Raw genomic sequence first — 16,202 nt, 5'->3', positions numbered from 1 at the left:
TTCAAAGCATTTACAGAGAAGGCTGTAAAAAGAGGCATGAAGTAGTAAAATCTGGAAAAAGTTTTGAGTAAAATAGGTAACACCGTACCATAATTTCTTCATTTTAAGATACCACTGGTATTGTAAGGTATGTAATAAAATTATCAGTCTTTTAGGAAATAAACACTAAATCGAATTTCCATAATTATTTTTTACGGACAATGGTACTTAGTTATACCCTACTTTATTCTCCAATATCACTTATTTTATTGAGGCATAATTTGCATTCAGCGAAATACATGGACCTAAAGTTTCCAGATTGATGCATTTTGACAACTGCATACACCCAAGTGAGCCAAGATATAGAACATTTTCATCATCCAGTTCATCCTTTCCTCTCATCCATACACTATGTAACTACTGCTCTGCTTTCTGCAAAGATTAGTTTGTGCTCTATTGTGCCTGGCTTCTTCTGCTTAGAATGTTTTTGAGTTCTTCCATGTTGTTTCACTTACCAGCAATCTACACTTATTTTATTGCTGAACAGTATTTTATTGTTTGGATTCACCACAATTCACCCATTGGATTGTTTCCAATTTTTAGTTACTATGAACAGTCAGTACAAGAGCTTTTGTGAACTTTTTTTTTTTTTTCATTCTCCCTCTTGGTAATTACCTAAGAATGGAATTGCTGGATTCTAGGGTAGTTTTATTCTTAACTCTGTGAAAAACTGCCACACAGATACACAAATTATTAGTACTATTTTATAGTCCCACACTATCAATGTATAAAAATTCCAACTGCTCCATATTCTTGCCAATATTTGGTATTGTGTTTCAATCTTTTAATTTTTCTCCACTCTGAGAGTGTTATGCAGTGTTATCTCAACATGGTCATACTTTAAAAATCGCTCTGATGACAAGCTTAACAATGTTTTATGTGCTTACTGGCTATTTGTATGAAGTCTGTACAGAAAATGTCTAACTACTGTTGATATAATGGTAACAGTTTGCATGACATCGATGTAACCTGGCAGCCAAGGAGAGTGGACTGGAATGTGCATGTGTGAACAATGACAACTTCACTGTACTAGTCAGTGGGGGCGGTAGCCATGTTGAGTGAGCACATGTACTGTGAGGCCACCGCATTCAAAATGACTGAGTGAGTGGAGCAATGAATTTGCATCAAAGTTTGTGTTTCCTCTGCGGAAACTATTTGGATGATTCAGAAGGCCACAGCTATGGGTACCTGGTGATTGGCAGCTTCATCATGACAATGTGCCTGATATGCATCACACCTTTTGCAGTTTTTGGCAAAACATCAAATCTCCAGGTGACTCATACCCCCTACAGCCCAGATTTGACACCCTGCAACTTCTGGCTTTTCCAAAAACTAAAATCACTTTTGAAAGGAAGAGATTTCAGACCGTTGATGAGATTCAGGAAAGTACAATGCAGCATCTGATGGCAACTGGGAGAACTGTGTGAGGTCCCAAGGTGTGTACTTTGAAGGGGGCTGAGGCGACACTGTCCTATGCACAATGTTTCTTGTATCTTCTTCAATAAATGTTTCCATTTTTCCTACTATATGGCTGGATATCTTCTGGACAGACCTTATGTATCTTGGTTTGTGAAATGGCCCTTCAAATATTTTGCCCATTTTAAAAATTGGGTTCTCTGTCTTCTTACTACTGAATTAGAAGAGTTGTTTATATTAACCTTTGGACACCAGTCCTATGCTCATGTATGTTTTACAAATATCTTCTCCCAGTGTGTGGCTTACTTATTCAATGTTTAACAGCATCTTTTGAAAAGCATTTTTTTAAAAAAAATTTGATGAAATCTATTTTCTCCATTCTTTTTTTATGGTTAGCGTACTCTGCGTCTTGACTAAGATTTTCTTCTAAGTTTACCTGAAAAAATTTTACAGTTGTAGCTTTTATTTTTAGAGCTATTGTGTATTTTGAGTTAAGTTTTGTGTGTGGTGTAAGCTATGGACCAACACTAATTTTTTCCCACATATACAGATGGCTATTCCAGCAATAACTGTTTGGAAAGTTTTTTCTTTATCCATTAAATAACCTTGGTGGCTTAACTGAAAATGAATTAACTAGAAAAGTATAGTTCTACGTTCAGACTCTATTTTTTTCCACTGACCTATTTGTCTATTGCCATCCAAGTAACATACTGCCTTGAATACTACAGCTTCATAGTAAGTCATGAAATCAGATCATGAAAGTCTTAAACACAGTTTTTCTTTCTACAGATTGCTTTGGTTATTCCAGATTCTTTGCAATCTCACAGAAACTTTAGAATCAGATTTCCAATTTCCAAATAAAAATCTGCTGGGATATTCATTGGGATTATGTTGAGTCCAAAGAACAATTTGGGAACAAGTTACATTTTAACAACATTTAGTCTTCCATTTCTTGAATGTCACATAGCCCCTCCATTTATTTAGGTTTCACCCCATCACCATTATTTACTTTTCAGTGCAGAGGGTCTACACATGTTAAATTTATAGTTATGTAGAATTTAAACATTTTGCATTTCCGGTCGTTTGTTGCTATTATATAGAAACACAACTGAATTTTGTACAGATTTTATATCCTCTGACTTTTCTAAATTTATTTAATATAGTATTTTTTTTTAAGATTCCTTAGAATTTTCTATATACAGGAAAATGTCACATGCAAATAAAGACAATTTTACTTCTTTTTCTCTAATCTGCATGCCTTTATTTCTTTCCCTTGACTTAATACATTGGACTTCCAGTACAGTATTAAAGAGGAGAGCTTGGAATGGACATCCCTGCCCTATCCTTGACTTTACAGAGGAAATGTTCACTGTTTTAAGTATGTTGTTTCCAGGCTTTTTAAGATTCCCTTTATTTGACTGAGGAAGTTTTCTCTTAGTCCATTTCTATTAAAACTGGATGTTAAATATTGATAATGAGGTAAATCACATTGTAAATCAACCTTATATTTCTAAAATAAACCCTATTTGGTAATGAGTATTACCCTTCTAACATATTTACTAAAGTACGACTGTTTTTATTTTGTAAAAAGTTCTTCATCTACTTTTAGGAGGATATTGGTCACAATTTTCTTGTAACACCTTGCTTGTTACTTTTGGTCTCATTAATTTTTCTATTGTTCATTCATTTTCCATGGATTTCCATTCCTATCATTATTATTTATTTATGTTCCTTTGGTTTTAATTTGCTATTATTTTTCTAGCTTCTTATGGTAGGAAGCTTACGTAATTTATTTTAAATTTTTTCTTATTTATTACAATAAGCATTTAAAACCTATATTTCCCTTTAAGCCTTCCTTTAAAGATCATCGCAGATTATGTTACGTTGTGCTTTCAGTATTATTCCCATCAAAATTTTTTCAAATTTCCCTTTTACTTTTACTTTCGTCTTTCATCCATGGGTTATTTATAAGTGTGTTATTTAATTTCAGAATGTTTGCAGATCTCCCAGATATTTGTATTAATTTTTAACTTAATTCCATGTGGTCAGAGAACCCCTATGACTTCAACACTTCTAAATTTATTGAAATGTTTTATATCTCAGCAAATAATCTTGGTGAATGTTCCTTATTCACTTAAGAAGAATGTGTATTCTGCAGTTGTTGGGTGTAGTGTTCTATAAACATTAATGAGTGTTAAGTCTTTATCCTCGCTATCTGTCTTCTTGTTCTATCAGTTCCTCAGAGAGAAGTGTTAAACTTTTCAACTCAAATTGTGGATTTATCTATCTGTCCTTTCAGTTTTGACAGTTTTTCAGTTTTTGTTTCATGTATTTGAATCTCTATTATTAGGTATATAAATATTTAGAATTTTTATGTCTTATTGATTAACTGAATTGACTTTTTAATCAGTATAAAATATCCCTCTTGATCTCTGGTAATACTCCCTATTCTGAAGTCTACTTTGTCTACCACTGGCTGGGTAGCTCAGTAGATCACGGCATTGTCCTCATATGCCAAGGTTTTGGATTGGATCCCCGGTCAGGGTGCTATGATGTCTCTATCTCTCCCTTCTCCCCACTCCCTTCCTCTCTCTCTTTAAAATCAATCAATCAATAAATGAAGTCTTCTTTGTCTAATATTAATAAAGCCATTCCAACTTTCTTATAATTAGTATACCTAGAAGTTTTGATGCACACACTAAAAGAGTAGTTAAATCTCATTAACAAAATATAAATGGTGGTTTAAACTCGGAGCTTCCGGCAAAGATGGAGGTGTAGGTAGACACACTACGCCTCCTCCCACAACCAAAAGAAGGACAACAATAATTTAAAAACAAAAAACCACCAGAACTGACAGAAAATCAAACCGCAAGGAAGTCCAACAACCAAGGAGATAAAGGAGAAACATTAGTCCAGACTGGTAGGAGGGGCGGAGACGGGCAGCTGAGGCAGAGAGGACTCGAGGACCCAGAGAGGTGGAAGATTGTGGAACGGGGCAGGTAGTGCGACTGCTAGCAGACTCCGCAGCCCCACATTCGCAAACCGACAAACCGGGAGGAACAGAGGGGGAGCGAAACAGACCGTGCAACCCAGGTCTCCAGCTCAGGGAAATAAAGCCTCAAACCTCAGATTGAAAACACCCGAAGGGGTTGAAGTAGCAGTGGGAGAAACTCCCAGACTCACAGGACAGGTCATTGGAGAGACCCACAGGGGCCTAGACTGTGAACAAGCCCACCCACTCGGGAATCAGCACTAGAGGGGCCCAGTTTGATTGTGGGTAGCGGAGGGAGGGACTGAAATGCAGCAGAGAGTGGAGCAGGCGCTTTGCTCCCTCTCGGCCCCTCCCCCATATACAGCGTCACAGCGCAGCAACCTGCGTTACCCTACCCTGGTGAACACCTAAGGCTCCGCCCCTTTAAGTAACAGGCGCGCCAAGACAAAAAACAAACAAACAAACAAAATTTGGCCCAAATGAAAGAACAGATCAAAGCTCCAGAAATAATTCAACTAGGCAGCGAACAGATAGCCAACCTATCAGATGCACAGTTCAAAACACGGGTAATTAGGATGCTCACAGAATTGGTTGAATTTGGTCACAAATTAGATGAAAAAACGAAGGCTATGCCAAGAGAAACAAAGGAAAAAGTACAGGGAACCAATAGTGATGGGAAGTAAACTGGGACTCAAATCAATGGTGTGGACCAGAAGGAAGAAAGAAACATCCAACCAGAAAAGAATGAAGAAACAAGAATTTGGAAAAATGAGGAGAGGCTTAGGAACCTCCAGGACATCTTGAAACGTTCCGACATCCAAATTATAGGGGTGCCAGAAGGAGAAGAGGAAGAACAAAAAATTGAAAACTTATTTGAACAAATAATGAAGGAGAACTTCCCCAGTCTGGCAAAGGAAATAGACTTCCAGGAAGTCCAGGAAGCTCAGAGTCCCAAAGAAGCTGGACCCAAGGAGGAACACACCAAGGCACATCATCATTACATTCCCCAAGATGAAACAGAAGGAGAGAATATTAGAAGCAGCAGGAGAAAAGGACACAGTTACCTACAAAGGAGTTCCCATAATTCTGTCAGCTGATTTCTCCAAAGAAACCTTACAGGCAAGAAGGGGCTGGCAAGAAGTATTCCAAGTCATGAAAGGCAAGGACCTACATCCAAGATTGCTCTATCCAAGAAAGCTTTCATTTAGAATGGAAGGGCAGATAAAGTGCTTCCCAGATAAGGTCAAGTTAAAGGAGTTCATCATCACCAAGCCCTTATTATATGAAATATTAAAGAGATTCATCTAAGAAAAAGAAGATAAAAAATATGAACAGTAAAAATGACAGCAAACTCAGTTATTAACAACCACACCTAAAACAAAAACAAAAGCAAACTAAGCAAACAGCTCAAACAGCAAGAGAACCACAGAAATGGAGATCACATGAAGGGTTATCAATAGGGGAGTTGGAGGGGGAGGAAGGGGGGAAAGGTACAGAGAATAAGTAGCATAAATTGTAGGTAGAAAATAGACAGGGGGCGGGTAAGAATAGTGTAGGAAATGTAGAAGCCAAAGAACTTATAAGTATGACCCATGGACATGAACTATAGGGGGAGAATGTGGGAGGGAGGGGGTAGGCAGGATGGAGTGGAGTGAAGGGGGGGAAATGGGACAACTGTAATAGCATAATCAATAAATATATTTTAAAAAATACATCAAAAACCCCCCATAAATGGTGGTTTAAACTCACAGCTTATTAACGTATGTGAAGTAATCTCTAATTAAGAATATATGTGCATATGTAAGTCTTTCATGCACTCACCTCATCAATAAAAGGTATAAGTACCACAGCTTCCCACTCCTGTTGTTTCCCATTTAGATCAGTTTTAAAATCAGGTGGATAATATTCTATAATTGGTGAGTCCTCACTGGTCATCAAATGCTGTGGAAAGACACAATAGTGTAATAGAGATATAAGACTATCAATATAGCTTTTTGTTAATACATTTATAATGTTTCCTCAATTTAAAATTTCTAAGCAAAGCAAAACTAAATTTTTACATCTCAGATATGTTGTAATATACTTGCTATATTTTGATGTTCACCTATGACACTTATAACTTCACTACTATTCATCACTCTACCATTCCTCTGGTTATGCAGCAAAACTGTACTCTGAATTTTAATTTCATCATTTCTATCTTTCCTTGTATTTTCACTCTACAAGACTCACTTAAATTCTTTTCCCATTCAAACTTCAGTTTATTACACAGGCATCTAAAAGCCTCCCATTTTTAACCTTAAATTAAATAATTTATTTTCATGTCCTAATCAATGGATTTTATTAATATAAAAAATATCACCTAACATAATTTAAAAAGAAAAATATCCTAAAACCCAAGAATCTCTTCACTACTAATAGCAAAGATAAGAAGTCCAATAAGACATATTTTTATTAGAGATTTTGTAAGAGAGGTGGAAAATGAAAGCATAAGAATGTCTTCTAAGAAAACAAAACAGCGTATTTCTCAGAGTAATATTTAAAATATGTAATAGCCAGTATACCATGGGCAGAGAACAATCAAAACAGACGTGGCTATAAAACATGTATGGGTGTATTGCTTCATAGTAAGTGAGTACCAATCTTTAATATATCTAGAAATAGGCAAAAAAGCATCGAAGAAACTTAAGGGTGACCAAAGGGGCCAGTGTGGAGGACAGGTTAAGTTTCAGAAAGATGCAGAAGGGAGCCCAACACTGTTCGAAAGGGGCAAAGCACGTGCGCGCATGCGTGTCTACTCTAGTTCCTGGGACCAGACGACAGAACAGATTGATACTCTAACCCTAAGCAGTTCTAAATGCATTCTACCCTCAGAACCAGCTTAGCAGGCTTTGTGTAATTTTGGTGACTCAAATCGTCCCTAAATATCTGCCCTGTTATGTAAATATGTTAACCAGAGAAAAGCCTTTCATTCCACAGTTTGATAAATGAAATACTTAAAACCCAAATATAAACTGAGGTAATACTTCTCTTGAGATAAATGACTTATGAGAATCATATCTAGTCTAATAAGTGGAGGGGAAAAAAGAGAACAAGAATGAAATAAGTAAACATCTGGACAAAGCTGATAGCTTCAGATTTTTCCTGACTCACTTTATTTTCATCAGTGCAGAGACAAACTGCAGATTTGCATAGAGATGCTGAAAATGAAAAGGCTAAAAACAAACTGCTCTGAATAGTTTGTAGAGTTTGCCTACATGTTTAAAACAATGCTAACTTTAAATCAGAAATACTTTTCAAAGGACTTAAGAACTACTGTGTTTGAAAATAAAAATATATTTAGCTATTAAAGAAATTTGGGTACTCTGTCTCTAGGTTTGCAGGAGGAGCTTCCAAATATTAAAAAGAACATAAAAACATTTAATTCTAAAACCCACCTGGTAACATGTAGGAAGTAAATTTTTGCTAGCTGCTGGAAGTACAGCAAGAAGCTGTTCAAATGGCTTAAAAGGTTTTCCTAGTTCAAAATGGATTTGGAGTGTACTGATGTTCCGGATATCAGATAAGAAAGGTGCATAATGATAAGGATAATACCTATAAAACAAAACTGAGTTTTAAACAAATGGCAATGTTATGAAACAGGTCAATATTAAATATGTATGTTTCCATATTTTAACAACACAACAATAATTCTAAATAAAAAATTATCACCCATACTTCTACCAACTGAGTATAAGAAATCAGTAGTCTTAAAAAATTTAGGTCATATGATGGAGACAAATGTTGTATTTACTTAATTTTTAAAGTACAGCTTCAAACATTTTGAAAATTGGGATGTAAAATGTAACTGAAGAATATATGTAACATAATGGGTTAGTTCCCAAAATGATGAGTGTGCATTTTCCAATCAATACGTTCTTGGAATGAAGTACTGAGGTAATCAGAAGACTCTCAGTGAGGCTAGGCCTCTGCCATGAGGACAAGGGGAACAGTGAATCTGGGCTTACATTGGATCTTTCTTACTAGTCAGCTCTACGAACTTTTATATTTGAATTACGTATTATTATGTTTGTGACAAGGATTAAAGTATTTATCAGTCATGCAACTATTTTTAATACTTTCCCATCTTTAACTATAGGTATAAGTATTTTTAAAAAACTTCACACATACAATTTTTTTAAATGTCAATATTCTTAATATTTGACTAAGGATAACTAAAAAATGAAGAAATATTTTTTTATAGTTCACAATTATGGCATATTTGAAATGAATGGAAAAGTTCAGGAGGCAGAATGGCATGTGGAATAATGGAAACTGTAAAGACTTTGGAATCAGACAGGCTTGGACTTGATTCTTGCATAGAGGTGGTATGCATGACCTTAGAAAGATAATTTAACCTCTTTGAGCCTCATCTGCAAAAGGCAAAGAACAAGGCTTAATTTAATTAGCTGTGAGGACTACCATATTTTCCAGACTATATGATGCACTGGACCATAAAACGCACCTAGGTTTTAGAGGAGGAAAATAGGAAAACAATTTTTGAAGTGAAAAATGTGGTCCTGCTCCTGCCTCCCCTGCTCCACTGTCGCCAATTCCCACCCCCCCACTCCCCCACCCCGCCCCCGACCACCACGCCCTGCAAGCCAGGTAAGCTACATTTGGACTAGATGCACTCCCATTTTCCTTCCAAATCTGGGGGGAAGTGCGTCTTATAGTCTGAAAAATATGGTATATGAGAACATGCTTTTTAACTGCTTGGCCTTAATATCAGTGATATGATAAGAATAACACTCATCCTCTAAAAAAGGCAAATCGAGGATTTTTGTCATTAGAACACTCTTCAAAGAAGTGCTGAGAATCAAGTTAGTTATAGGAAAGACTGTTTTAAAGGCTATTAGTAAATGAAATCATAATTGTTACATTATGTTGCTTTGCTTTGCTATGTGGTGCTTTAAAATGAAGCCTAGCACAGGTACTCTGACAGCAAAACAAAATGAGCCATCTCATCACCTAAAAGTCTCTACCTTTCTGCATCATTTTTTGGTTTATTTTTCTATTTGGGGGGTTGGTTTGGAAATGTAGATGGAACATGCTGGAATAGGAAGCTTGAGAGAAATGAAAAATTACTATTTCCTGGAAAAACCAATTATTCTTTTCTTTTTTCTTCTTTACCTTTCACAGTCTAACATTCAAATAATTCATTCCTCAATAATTACTCCTGATAAAAAAAATTTTCTCAAACACACAAAATGTAAAAAAGAATATAATGAACAACCCCACATGACAATAACTCACACCCAATAATTATAAAGACTTTGGTCAGTCTTTATACACCATGATAAAGAATTTTAAATCCTTAGATTAACAAAGGACTTTTATTATGTGCCATTTGCCAGGGCTGAAAGTATCATTGTTATACCAAAGTCTTCTTAAAGTGTTTTTATCTAAGGAGACATTACCTGCATTTCACTTAAACTTGGCTGTATGTACCTTTTTAAAAATACTACCAAAAATAGAAGTAAAAGTAAAGGAATCTCCAAATGAGACTACATTAATGAATCAATACAAAAAAACATTTCTTTTCGTGTTCCCTCACCAGCTCCAGGACTGAACTCCGTGATAGTAATAGTGCAAAATCCACTGTATTGCCTGAATATAACATGCAGCTTGATCAGCCAGAAAGTCACTGAAAACAGAAGAGTATTTTCATTATAACATTATTTTTTTAAAGACAGCATGAAATCTGCTGATACCACAATTTGCCTCAATGAGCTAAATAATTATAATCAGAAAATCTCCAAAATACTGTTTTTTAAAAATTCCATTCTGTCAGATTGTTTGCCTTGTATGTTTCCAAAACCAACTACCAGAATATTTAAAACTGCTGTGCGTATTTATTCAGCCAATGAACTATGCTTTGGTTTAACAGTTGACAATTTTGCCAGTGCAGATTTCCATAAAGTGGTACTACCACTCCCTTAAATAGCTGGGGCGCTTTGAGAAAATGGGGTGGGAATTTTCTTCCTCTAGGAGGATGCCTAAGAGAATCAGAGAGGGAAATCAGAAGCATCTTAAGATATGGTTATAGCAGCTGGAAAACACTTTGAAAAGTGCTATAGATCCACAGACAATTTTCCCCCTAATCCCTTCTTCTTTCTAAAAACCTGCCATTTAAGGTAAAATACATCAGAGGGGGCGGTGGGGATGGGGTGGGGAGGGGGCAGGGAGAGGGGAAAGGGCCCCAGACTAAAGCCAAAAGTGGCTATAATCTTGTTAGTGTGTATTACCAAAATTCAGGTCAAGATGCACTTAAATATTCCAGATCTCCAGTGTTTAGAGAGGCACACTCTGAAAATGAAATTTTTTGTATAACAAAAAAGGAACTTTTTTATTATAAAAGAAATACACCCTCATTATTGAAAATCTCGATAATGAAGAAAAGCATTTTTTACCACTGTATAGCAATTACTATTATATTTTGCTACATTTCTTTTCAGTCTTTTTTATATGTCCAGGCTGGTTTATTTTTGTAATGAGAGTACACTACATATATATGATTTTGTGTCCTGCTTTCAAAACTTGTACTCATTAATAATGTAGGTTTCTTTCTAAATTTGTATGGGCTTTCTGTAAGTATAAGTTCAGCCGTTCTGCAGATTTTGGTGTAGATGGCAGAGACGGCAATTATGATGAGGAGGAAGTAAAGATGATTGTGATGAACCTCCTTACTGAAAATGTAGATTCATAATTTTTCACTATTATAAAACACTATAAAAAACATCCTTGTATAAACAACTTCTGTTTGAGTTTAAATTTTTTTTATTATTGTTATTCAATTACAGTTGTCCCTGTTTAAGAGAGATTAACAATTAGAATTATTGGATCAGAGGGATAAATATTTTACAGGCTTCTGGATATGTGCTTTCCAAAATAATTTTACCAATTTATATTCTCCCCAGTAAATAAGGAAGAGCTCTACCACCACCATGGACCAATAATGAGCACAACAGTTTTAAAAGATTGGTTGATTTGCTAGGCAAATAAATGGTACATTATTTTCATAAGTCTGTATTTTAATATATAAAAAGAAGGGAAATAAAAGCAAAGACTAGTTACCTATCAAATTAAGCATTTAGTGCCACTGCAGGTACTATAGTTCTACCTAACTGTAATCAAGGAAGTAAGAACTAAAGAATAAAAGATTAAAAGTATAACTATTATAAATATTTTATTTCTCAAGTCTCAAAGGTCCTACATGCTAACGCCAACTGACAAGCCTTCAAATGAGCTGGTGAATTGTACCTGAATTCCTCTATCTCTACTTACTGGAGGTCAGTATAAATACAGACACTTCTGAAAGACGATGTCGCGGCTAGAAGATAGTCTGAGAGTATATACAGCAGTGCCTGAAAGCTTGGGTCTCTAGAAAAGATCTAATACTTAGTGCTTTATTATATTTGAAAAAAACGAACAATAGGAGGAACCAAGATGGCAGCCTAGGTAGACACACTGCGCCTCCTCGCACAACCAGAACTGACAGAGAATGGAACAGCAAGGGGGACCAACACCAAGGAAATAGAAAATAAACATTCATCCAGACTAGTAGGAGGGGCGGAGACGGGCACCAGGGTGGAGAGGACTCCCGTGGCTGTGGCAGGACTGAGACTGGCGGAGTGTGGGACAAACGGCGCAGGCAGTCCGAGCACTAGCAGACGCTGCGGCCCCACATTTGCACAGATAAACCCAGAGGGCCGGACTCAGAGTGGCGGAGAACGGGGCAGGCAGAGCAGCAGGTAGCATCCCGCGGCACCACATTCGCACACAGATAAACCGGACAAACGGTGGGGAGTGAAGCAAACCGCGCAACCCAGGGCTCCAGCACGGGGGGGGGAAATAAAGCCTCAAACCTCTGATTGAAAACGCCCGTGGGGGTTGGGGCGGCAGCAGGAGAGACTCCCAGCCTCACAGGAGAGGTTGTTGGAGAGACCCACAGGGGCCTAGAGTGTGCATAGGCCCGCCCACTCGGGAACCAGCACCAGAGGGGCCCAGTTTGATTGTGAGTAGCAGAGTGAAAGATTGAAAGCCAGAGGTGAGGTGGGCGCCATTGCTCCCACTCGGCCCCTCCCCCACATACAGCGTCACAGCGCAGCGACCAGCGCAACCCCGCCCCAGTGAACACCTAAGGCTCCGCCCCTTAAAGAAACAACAAAAAAAAGGCCCCAATGACAGAACACTTCAAAGCTCCAGAAAAAATACAACTAAGCGAGGAAGAGATAGCTAACCTACCGGATGCACAGTTCAAAGCACTGGTTATCAATATGCTCACAGACTTGGTTGAATCTGTTCGAAAAACAGATGAAAAAATGAAGCCTATGCTAAGAGAAACAAAGGAAAATGTACAGGGAACCAATAGTGAGGCGAAGGAAACTGGGACTCAAATCAATGGTGTGGACCAGAAGGAAGAAAGAAACATCCAACCAGAAAAGAATGAAGAAACAAGAATTCAGAAAAATGAGGAGAGGCTTAGGAACCTCCAGGACACCTTGAAACGTTCCAACATCCGAATTATAGGGGTGCCAGAAGAAGAGGAAGAACAAAAAATTGAAAACTTATTTGAACAAATAATGAAGGAGAACTTCCCTAATCTGGCAAAGGAAATAGACTTCTGGGAAGTCCAGGAAGCTCAGAGAGTCCCAAAGAAGCTGGACCCAAGGAGGAACACACCAAGGCACATCATAATTACATTACCCAAGATTAAACACAAGGACCTACATCCAAGATTACTGAATCCAGCAAACCTATCACTTAGAATGGAAGGGAAGATAAAGTGCTTCTCAGATAAGGTCAAGTTAAAGAAGCTCATCATCACCAAGCCCTTATTATATGAAATGTTAAAGGGAGTTACCTAAGAAAAAGAAGATCAAAAATAGGAACAGTAAAAATGACAGCAAACTCACAGTTATTAACGGCCACACGTAAAACATAAACGAGAGCAAACTAGGCAAACAACTAGAACATGAGGGTTGTCAATAAGGGAGTGGGAGGGGGGGAGGGGGGTAAAGGTACAGAGAATAAGTAGCATAGATGATAGGTGGAAAATAGACAAGGGGAGGGTAAAAATAGTGTAGGAAATGTAGAAGCCAAAGAACTTATAAGTATGACCCATGGACATGAACTATAGGGGGGAATGTGGGAGGGAGGGGGGTGGGCAGGATGGAGTGGAGTGGGGGGGGAAATGGGACAACTATAATAGCATAATCAATAAATATATTTAAAAAATAACAATTAAAAAAAAAAGAAACACACACACACACAAAAATGAACAATAGGATAGAAAATATCTAATATCACATAAAATAAGGGTACATAGCATTTCATGAAACTCTTTATTTTCTTAATAGGGAAGCAGCCTCATCTAGTGGTTAAGAGCCCAAGTTCTGAAGCCAGACTGCCCATGTTCAAATCTTGGCCATGCCACTGACTACGTGTATTGCTTGAGCACCTCTCCATTCCTTAACTTCCTTTATTGCACAATAATAATCTACTTATCTTAAAGAATTGTTGTGAGACTTAAATAAGTTAATATATATAAATGCCTAAAATAGTGCTTGGCACTTGATAAGCACTTTATAACTATTAGTTTAAGTAAATAAAATGTGATCATATGTAATTCATACTATGGGCTGCAGTTTAAAAGTATGAAAGCCACCACTCTAGAGATTAAGTTTTTAAGAAACTTTCAGAGTAGTTATTGACCTAGGGTTGAGCCAGGTGGCCTTTGAGGTACATGTGATGTGAGCTTGAGAAGACAGAAGCAAAAAACTAACCATTTTCTATTTGGCAATTTTTATCATAGGAATTCAACACATGTCAGTTAATATCACATTCTCCAAAGCCATACCAGTTCAAAGATTGAGAATAATTTATGAAACCAAAAAATCCTTCTTTCTCACTACCTTAACTATCAAAATCACACTATTTTATGAAGAACTACAAAATCTAATTTTTTTCAAGTATAGTAAGAATTGGCAAAAACGTACTCAGACACTACATCAACTCCCATCTTCGTCATGTAGTATGTTCTTTTATATTGCCTAAACTCAGTCTCAAATAGGTCATCATCTTCAGTCTCATCTTCCAAATTGTCTGAAAAAAAAGCCAGAAACATAGTGGCTGCCAAGTAAGAATATTTTGTTTTTCCATCTAAAGCTTTGATAAATACATATGAAAGCATATGTTTATAAGCTATCATTGAAATCTGTTCCATCCAACATTATTGAATTAGTACTAATAAAGGAAACATATGACAACCATTCCATCCAAAAAGTAACATATTAATATGCAGTTTGTACTCACCCTTAGAAGTTACCGCTTCTCTATTTTTATCTAAAGCAGCCCAACATACAGAGTTTTCCTGGCCCTATAAAAATTATAAATCAATATGAAATTAATGGCAAGCTACATTTCAAAGTAAGACATTTCACAGGGATATTTATAAATATACTAAAAATAAAGGAATGATCCTTAAGTGACGCATTATAAAAATTTATTTTTAAAAATAATTTCCAAATTCTGTGTAAATGTTTTTGGTTTTACATAACTGGTTTTCTAAAGCTGTATGTAGAATTTAATATTCGAGCCTCTCAAAAATATGTAATAAATAATTGTCATAACTATAAAGGAGAAATATATTTAATTACATGTGTTTCAAGAATATTTCATTTACTTAGAGAAAAAGATATAATCAACATCAAATCCTTTTATAATTTATCAATCTTAACATTTATTTATAAGATTCTATTTATTTATTTTTAGAGAGGAGAAGGGAAGGAGAGAGGGAGAGAAACATCTGTGTGTAGTTGCCCCTCACATGCCCCCTACTGGGGACCTGGCCCGCAACCCAGGCATGTGCCCTGGCCGGGAATCCAGCCAGTGACCCTTTGGTTTGCAGGCCAACACTCAATTCACTGAGCCACATCAGCCAGGGCAATCTTAACATTTTTATGTGTCCAATTCTGGACTACCTTTAACAAAATATACTTGATTATGATTGGAACACAATGATTATAAACATCACCTACTTTCTCTGTCTCTGGATCCCATCCTTCTTATGGCTCTATTACCCACCCTCCACCTCTAAATTTTTATCCTTTGCAACTCATTTGCTTTTCTTTAGTTCTTCCATCTCATCACTTTCTTCCTATCTTTTCCTTACCTTGTGATTTCATCTTTTCTCTCCTCTATTTTCTGACTGCCTAGCTACTGCCAGTGACTGTCATTACTGTTCTTCGTACTCCCTATCCTCATCACTTCCTTTTCTTCAGGAGAACTAGGGCCTCTGGCAACTTCTGTGCCTGGGCAGATCCTCCAGCTCCTCTCATTTAAAAGGTGTCTCTACTGTTAACCACTTATGCTTGGAACACATGTGACATTTAAGGACTGAGCTGAAGTGGGTAGAGTCAGGGATTACTGACTGTTATGTAAGTTTCGTGAATTCAAGTTCCAAAAAAGTTGGAGAGACCACCCTGGCCAGGTAGCTCAGTTGGTTGGAGTGCCGTCCTTACACCAAAAGGTTGTGGGTTTGATTCCCAGTCATAGCACATATCTAGGTTGCAGGTCCTACTCCTGTTTGGGGAGCAAATGGGAGCAACTGATCAATGTTTCTCTCTCTCTTCCCGTTCCTCTCTCTTTAAAATCAACAAACATATCCTCAGGCGAGGATTTAAAAAAAAAAAGGTTGCAGAGGCTGTTTTCT

At 37.0% G+C, this 16,202-nt stretch overlaps 1 protein-coding gene across 4 annotated transcripts in view; it reads right to left on the bottom strand.

Moving 5' to 3' along the window:
• Positions 1-16,202, bottom strand: part of XRN1 (5'-3' exoribonuclease 1) — a 168,167-nt gene that overhangs the window by 115,837 nt on the left and 36,128 nt on the right. For all 4 annotated transcript variants that reach the window (XR_008426157.2, XM_053918514.1, XM_053918515.2 and 1 more), the window contains exons 11-15: positions 14,804-14,867; positions 14,488-14,593; positions 10,044-10,133; positions 7,885-8,041; positions 6,269-6,388 (exon numbers count right to left, since the gene is read on the bottom strand). Coding sequence is in view for 3 of the 4 variants with exons in the window: in XM_053918514.1 (XP_053774489.1) it covers positions 6,269-6,388; positions 7,885-8,041; positions 10,044-10,133; positions 14,488-14,593; positions 14,804-14,867 (537 nt within the window). In the remaining variant the exon portion in view is untranslated. The remainder of the gene's footprint in view (positions 1-6,268; positions 6,389-7,884; positions 8,042-10,043; positions 10,134-14,487; positions 14,594-14,803; positions 14,868-16,202) is intronic.

Source organism: Desmodus rotundus, chromosome 2 (assembly GCF_022682495.2).
Source record: "Desmodus rotundus isolate HL8 chromosome 2, HLdesRot8A.1, whole genome shotgun sequence".
Classification (NCBI taxonomy): Eukaryota; Metazoa; Chordata; class Mammalia; order Chiroptera; family Phyllostomidae; genus Desmodus; species Desmodus rotundus.
Note: the sequence above shows the minus strand (reverse complement) of the source record. Positions and strands in the feature narration are given on the sequence as shown.